Source organism: Mandrillus leucophaeus, unplaced genomic scaffold (assembly GCF_000951045.1).
Source record: "Mandrillus leucophaeus isolate KB7577 unplaced genomic scaffold, Mleu.le_1.0 Scaffold74, whole genome shotgun sequence".
Classification (NCBI taxonomy): Eukaryota; Metazoa; Chordata; class Mammalia; order Primates; family Cercopithecidae; genus Mandrillus; species Mandrillus leucophaeus.
In genome coordinates, this window is record NW_012108030.1 from 1896979 (window position 1) to 1904148 (window position 7170).

The following is a 7170-nucleotide window of genomic DNA, read 5'->3' on the forward strand; positions in this document are numbered from 1 at the left end:
GGACACATTTCACCCAGGGGGAAGCTGCAGCAGTAAAAGTGTTCTAACAGCCCCCTTTATGAGTGACGACTGCTATCTTACTCACTGAGAAACTTTGTTCTCTAAAATCATAGACTGTTGGAAACTTTGCAGTATGAAAGTCTATCGGTAAGAATGAAACAGCCTAATCTTTCCTTCCTAGAAGATCTGTCACTTTGACCAAGATAAGAAGCCTCCATTTCCAGCCCTGGTGCAGAGTTTTAAATAAAAAGTTTCTGGGCACAGCATGCCACATTTATATTAACATTGTAGTTTCCAGGGAAACAAGACCTTAGGTCCACTTTGCAGACCAAATCTGATTTTTCCTTTTTTTTTTTTTGAGACAGGATCTCGTTCTGTCACCCAGACTGGAATACAGTGATACAATCATAGCTCACTGCAACCTCAAACTCCTGGATTCAAGCAATCCTCCCACCTCATCCTCCCAAGTGGCTGGGACTACAGGCATGTGCCACCACACCCAGATAATTTTCTCCTCCCCTCCCCTTCCCCTTCCGCTCTCCTTCCCTCTCCCCTCCTCCTCCCCCTCCCCTCCCCTCTCCTTCTCTCCCCTCCCTCCCCTCCCTCCCTTCCTTCCATAGAGCTGGGATTTCACTATGTCACCCAGGCTGGTCTTGAACCCGTGGGCTCAAGCAATCCTCTTGTCTTGGCCTCCCAAAGTGTTGGAATTACAGACATGAGCTTACTGCACGCGGCCCAGGCCTGATGCTGACTCACTTATACACATTCCTACCTTGTTCTAAACCTATCTAAACATTGTTTCACTTAAATTTCATCCGAATTTCTCTCTTCCTCCAAATCCTATAACTCGATTGCAGCTTCTGCTCTGAGGGGTGATCGCTCTCATTTCAGTGGGTCAACAAACCTGACTGCCTTGCTTGTCCCTGATGATTGGGCTAGGATGGGTGGGTGGGAGGGTGGGTGGATGGATGGATAAACGGAATTATGAAGCCAAAGCAATGGGGTAAACTGTTAATAAACAAATCAGAGTAGAGTATTTGTTTGTCCTACAGTGTTTATATTTGTGTAGGTTATCTATAAGTTTAAACTTATTTCCAAATTAAAATTTTGTCTGTTTTTTTTGTTTTGTTTTGCTTTAAGGTGCATGCCTGTAGTCCCGGCTGCTCAGGAAACTGAGGCGGGAGGATTGCTTTAGCTTAGGAGGTCGAGGCTGCTGTGAGCTATGATTGCGCCACTACTGCACTCCAGCCTGGGTGACAGAGTGAGACTCTGTCTCAAAAAACAAAAACAAAAGCAAAACAAACAAACAAACAAAAAACCAGAACCCGCAAATAAGTAGAAAAGAAAGAAACTAAGTTGGTTTGGACCAGTGTTTAGCCACAAAGAAATTTTATATTGAATTTTATATTGTTAATTCAGCACATCGACGTTTAAATTTTGAAAAGCTTCTTACCATTTTCTATGACACTAATATTTCATATGAATTTATTTCACTTTTTAAAAAATGGCTATGATCTACCCAAGGAAATGCACCTGTTCTGAGAAACTCTCGTCCGAGAGATCCAAACGCGAGTTGAACGTTAAGGCTTCGCGAATTGCGGTTTTCCTACCAGCGGGCGCGTGACCGGACTACATTTCCCAGAGTACCTCGGGGCGAGGCCGGGGTGGAGAGGGGTCTGAGCTCCCACCTCACCGCCAAGGCGTGGCCCTCAGGCTTGCTGGGAAAAGGAGGCGAACCTCACGTGGGAGGAGGGGCGGGGCTTGAGAGGTGACCCGTTGGAGTCACCCGGTTACTGCGGAAAAACGTGGTTCTGGGAAGGCGGTAATGGGCCTGCTGCTCGGCCTCTTGGGCTTTATCGCCCTGCAAGCCCGTGCGGCCGCTGGTTCTTCTTTCTTCTCTGGTTCTTCCTCCCCTGCTGAATCATCCCAGGCCTCCTGCCCTTGTTCTACTTCCCTGGGATTCCTTAATGCATCTATTCTAATCAGCATTAAAGGGCGCCCCCGGTCCATGGCTCTGGCCTTGCAAACTACCAGCGCTCCGCAGAGAGCCAGGGAGAGGACACTGGCAAACTCTGGCCCGTGGGAAGTCTGGTGGGGCTTCCTGGAGGAGAGAGTAGGTTTCTCACGCAGACCAGAGTCAGGAATCAGCACCGAATGCCACATATAGGCGTGCTGTTCTGATGCATAAACAGTCCTTGCAGGCACGCCACTCCCTTCAGACCTCTCTCTCGGCATGCCCACAGCTGGCCCTGTGCTTGGTATGGTAGCTCCAGGCCCTGCCAGGGAGACAGACATTGTCTCTCAGACCAGACAGTGGCACCCAAAGTGATGTGGAAAGCCCCGGACCCTATGGGAAACTAGAGGAGGTGCCTCACCCCGCCTTGGGGAGGCCAGGGAGGAAAAGCAGCAGAGATCCGACTCATCTCAGGGTCCCCTGCATGATGCCACACAAGAATCTTCATTCAAAGGGCTCCCCTGTGCCAGGCGATGCTGGGGACAGAGATAGTCATACCTTGTCCTGCCCTCCCCCTACGCACCTGGAGTGTCCCTCAGCCTGTCTGATGAGGGCTGGGTCAAGAGAGGAACAAGGGGTTTGTGGATACCAAAGGGGATCCCGAACCCCGCGCGGGACTCGGGGGAAAGGCTGGATGTTTGGGGTGATGTGTTATCCAATTCTTGGAAGTGGGTGTTTACCCTACAGAGGAGGGAGGATGGAGATCTTTGCATATACAAATGCAGTGTCAGGAGAGAGCACACAGAGGTGAAGATCAGATCTGGGAACTGCAAAGACCCCTCTGTGTCTGGTATTATTCTAGATCAATACTGTTATTATCCCCACAGTACAGATGGAGACATTGAGAAGCAGCAAGGTTATGTCTCACTCAGGTTTTCCCAGGAGATAAGTGGCTGATAGGAGACAGGACTGGAACCTGGGCCATCTGGCTCCAGAATCCGGGCGGGCAGCCATGGTGTACCATGCCCAAATACTTTCCAGAATGGAAGCTCTGCTAGGGCAGAGACCCCTGTGGGAAGTAACAGGTACTCATCATTGTCTGCCTAATCTGATCTCTGGCTGCCTATAAGATCTACAGCTGTCTATTCCTCCCTGGGGAAACTGAAGCTCAGCATGGGAAGAATTTCTGATTGAAGGCTGACTCCAGGCCACACCCCCACTCTCCTATTCTGCATTCCTCTGGGACTGTGGGGCTGAGAAATGACTCCAGTAGAGAGAAGGGTGGCTGATCTTCTCTCTATCCAAGCTGACCCTGATGACTTGCTCCTCCCTTGTGGATCCAATGGTGACCCTTTAGGCAGTGGTGCCATGGCTGAAGGAAGGGAAGAGGCAGAGTGGTAAGGACAGACAGGGTCACATTCCCATTCCTGGGCTCCCTGATGTCAGGGTCACGCCCATGATGCCAACCTTGGGGGAGGTACTAGGGTAATTTCCAAAGTGCCTCTCCTCCAAACAGCTGTCCACTATGCTGAGGCCCAGGCTGGCTGACTCCTGGGTGTCTTCACTGCCCCCAGGGAGTAAAGATATGAAAACGGTGAGGGAGAGCCAGGCGCTGTGGCTCACGCCTGTATCCCCAGCACTTTGGGAGGCCCAGGCGGGCAGATTCATTGAGCTCAGGAGTTCAAGACCAGCCTGGGCAACATGACAAAACCCGACCTCTCTAAAAAAATACAAAAATTAGCCAGGTATGGTGGGGTGCACCTGTAGTCCCAGCTACTTGGGGGGCTAAGGTGGGAGGACTGCTTGAGCCCAAAAAATTGAGGTTGCAGTAAGCCATGATTGTACCACTGCACTCCGCCTGGGCGACAGAGCAAGACCCTGTCTCAAAAAAAGAAAAAGAAAAAAAAAGGGTGAGGAAGGAAGGTAGCGTGTGGCTCAAGTTCAGCCATCACTAAATGCACACTGTCCTGGTCTCACCTGAACATCCCAAGAGCTGCACAAAGTAGGAGGGAATGTGCCCATGTTCAGATGAAAAACCCGAGGCTCGCAGAGGGGAAGGGCCTGGCTCCGGGCCTCACTGGCAGGAAGCAGAGGAGGGAAAATTGGAAGTCTAAGCTTCAGGGTTGGGTGGGTCCTTAAGTCCATGTCTCAATATATCATCTCAACAAGTCCATGAAACCGTATCATCTGGGGAAACAAATTGGAGACACACCACTTAAACAAATCAAACAGGCTTTCCTGCAGGACTTGTAAGAGCCTTTAGCTCCTTCATGTTTCCCAAATCTCTTTGACCAGGACCAAGACCAAGGCCTGGGACGATTGACAGTCCCTGGGTTCCAAAGGCCGAGAGAGGGCACGATGGAGGTGAAGGTGTCTACAGCATTTGCACGCGTGTACTCCGGGCATCTGTGCACAGAACAGATGAATGTGTGTACATATGCACCAGTGTTTCTCCATCACTCTATCTGGGGCTCAAATTACATCTTTAAAAACCAGAACAGGCGTCCAAAGGCCAGGACACGCGCCCAAAGACCAGGGTCTGGCCCTTCCCGGCTTTCCCTGCAGAAGATAAAGTCCAAGAGTGCCTTCACTGCCCCTCAAGTCAGATTCCACAAGGATTTATTGGCACCGGACCCAGCCTAGTGTCCGCCCCTTCAAGGAAGGACACTAACAAGGAGGAGTCCCGGCACCGCAAGAGCCCTCCCAGGAGCGCCCAGCCTGGAGCGGGGTGGGGGAGATGCTGCCATCCGTGGACAGGAAGGGAAGGGCGATCTCGCAGGAGGGTGGGCACGGCGCAGGGAAAGGCCGGCTGGTGGGATGGGCAGGGAGGCGGGGGACCGGCCCCACTAGAAGGGGAACTCGCAGACGTAGTAGAGGCGCCGCTGGCAGTCGTGGTCCCACCAGGAGCCGTCGTCAGAGGCCTGCGCCACGCAGTTCTCCAGCGTGCCGCCGTTGGGCTGGTCCGGGCTGAGCGGGTGCGGCGAGGCGCTGGGCTGGCCGCCGAGCTCGGGGCGGGGTGCGCGATGCCAGGCGAAGAAGGACACGCGCTGGCCGTTTTCGAAGAGGTAGAGGCCCTCGGCGCGCCGATCGTGCACGCCCAGCCACACCGGCCAGTTGTAGGGAGCGAGCGCCGCGCGCAGGTAGCGGGTGAGCGCCTCCATCTGCTGGCGATCAGCAGGCTGCGCCAGGCTCCCGCCCCGCGCCGTGCACCGCGCCTGCGCCGCCGCCTGAGTTTCGAAGTCGCGCGAGAGCAGGAAGCACTTGTGGCCCAGGCGCAGCCCCTTGAGGCAGCCTGTGGGCGGGGCCGGGTAGAGAAGGAGGCGGGGTTATGCATTCGGGGACCGGAAGGGGGCGGGGACAAATCATCCGGGAGTGGAGGGAGGCGGGGTCAGGACCTCGTAGGGCGGGCTGGGAGGAGGCGTGGTCAGAACCTTGGGAGCCAGAAGGTGGAGAGTCCGGTCCGCCAGGGGCGGGGTCAGGCGGTGGGGGCGGGACTGTAGGGGGCGTGGTGCTGCCCCAGTCGGGTCCGCGCGGCTCTGGAGTGCCCACCCTGCTCCCTGCGTTACGCCTCCCAGCTCTCTAACCCCGTCCGCTAGCACACAGCAGCTCTCCCGCCCCGGACACCTAGGGTCACTTTCTCAACCAGTCCCATACCTGACCAAATAGTCTCATTTTTTTCCACCCCGCGTGCCGTGGACTCACCCTCCAAGCGGCCGTGCTCGCGCTCGGCGCGACCCTGCGCCTCCTGCAGGGCTTGCACGGCATCGCGGGTGTCGCCCGCCGCGTTCCGCAGCTGCCGCAGCCCCTGGGTCAGCTCGACCACACGGGTGTCCAAAGCGTGCAGACGGACGTGCAACTGGTGCAGGCCTGCGTCCAGGCCAGCCAGGCGTCCCACTGCGGACAGACAGGGATCGTGCTGGAGGGGGAGCCTGGAGATGCAGCTGGGGGACTGAGGATCTGGAGAACTGCGACCTAGGGCTCCTGAGGGCGGGGTGGCGGTGTGGGGGGACCCCGGACTCCTGGAAGGTAGGGTCGAGTGGCGCCAGGCTCTTAGAAGGCATGGTCGTGGACCTGGGGCTCCTAGGGGTGTGAGGGCTCTGGGCTAGGCAATGGACAACTGAAAGACCACCCGGCAGGGAACCGACCCTTCATTTTTGCGAAAGTGACCGCGGCGGCCTGGGGGTTTGGGGGTGAGGGCTTCTGGTTACTTACGGATGTAAGTGACGATGTCCTCGGGGGTGGGAGAGGGGCTGGGGCTGGAGGATGGGGTTGGCGTTGCTTCCTCCTCCTCTTCCTCCCCCTGGTCCTCCTCCATCTCCCAGTCCTCTTTGCCCTCAACAGTTCCGGCAGGATTCTCATCCCCCCTCCCAGCAGGCAGTCCCAGGGCTTCCTGCAGATGCTGGGGCAGGGGAGGGGCGGTGAGCCCCAGCCTGCCACCAAGATGCCCCACGAGCCACTTTCCAACTCTTAACTCATTCTCTGCCGCCTGAGTCCTGTCTCTGAGCCCATCACCAACCCCCCCCCCACCCCACGAGACTATCCTAATTGCTCCTTTTTGTCCATTTCCCTAACCTTGCAATACCCCCTCCCAGGCTCACAGTTCACCACCCATAGCTCCCTGACACTCCAGAGCTCACCTTCAGCATCAGGGCCTCCCTCTCCCGCTCCTCCTCCTGGGCACCTCCCCAGCCTCCCTCCCACTCCCTCTCGGCTCCCCGAGCCCCATGGCCAAAGCCCAAGAGCTGGGGGACCACCAAAGCCCCCAAAAGCCAGGCTGCCTGCATTAAGCTGGACTCTTGGCACCCAAAGTTCCAGATGTCTGGATGTCTGGGGTGGGAGGGGTGGCCTCTGGGAACTGCTGAGTGCCCCTGCCCTGTGTGCAGGTCACTAGCCCCCAGGTTCCCGACTCTCCCAGTTTCTCTCTTCCTGTTTCTCTCCTCGTCTCTGTCCGGTCCGTTGGTCTCCTCTGCTCCTCTGTGTGTGTCTCTCCCCGCCCCTCTTGGCTCCCCCGAGGCCCTGCCTCTGTGGCCGGAAACCTCCAACGTTCCAAAGCCTGGATCCCGCCTTGGGTCTCCTCGCACACCCTCCTCTTTCCACTTTCCAGAGCTCACTTCCGCCCTGCTCCGTTCCTTCTGCCGTGGCCCAAAGCTTAGATAATCAGGAAGAGGATGGAGCTGGCTCTCCAAGGAATCTTGGAAAACACAGGCCCCGGCTTC

The 7170-nt window shown here is 56.1% G+C and overlaps 1 protein-coding gene across 2 annotated transcripts; it reads right to left on the reverse strand.

Moving 5' to 3' along the window:
• Positions 1–4551: 4551 nt before the first annotated feature.
• Positions 4552–6929, reverse strand: CLEC11A (C-type lectin domain family 11, member A). 2 transcript variants are annotated; one of them, XM_011965962.1, is made up of 5 exons: positions 6592–6929; positions 6167–6353; positions 5657–5848; positions 4761–5246; positions 4561–4593 (listed from the first exon to the last, which is right to left on the reverse strand). In XM_011965962.1, the coding sequence occupies exons 1-4, from the start codon at positions 6736–6738 to the stop codon at positions 4801–4803; spliced, it is 972 nt and encodes a 323-aa protein (XP_011821352.1). In that variant the 5' UTR covers positions 6739–6929; the 3' UTR covers positions 4561–4593; positions 4761–4800. The 2 variants fall into 2 exon arrangements, with proteins under 2 accessions (XP_011821351.1, XP_011821352.1); XM_011965961.1 differs by having other exon boundaries at positions 4552–5246.
• Positions 6930–7170: the final 241 nt, after the last annotated feature.

Bases quoted from the DNA above. Each gene is read 5' to 3' on its own strand.
- CLEC11A (XM_011965961.1), bottom strand. From the start codon at position 6,738: ATGCAGGCAGCCTGGCTTTTGGGGGCTTTGGTGGTCCCCCAGCTCTTG. The intron at 6,354-6,591 runs GTGAGCTCTGGA...CCCCTGCCCCAG, and splicing joins GGGAGGCCCTGATGCTGAAG to CATCTGCAGGAAGCCCTGGG. The intron at 5,849-6,166 runs GTAAGTAACCAG...GTCTGTCCGCAG, and splicing joins GGACATCGTCACTTACATCC to TGGGACGCCTGGCTGGCCTG.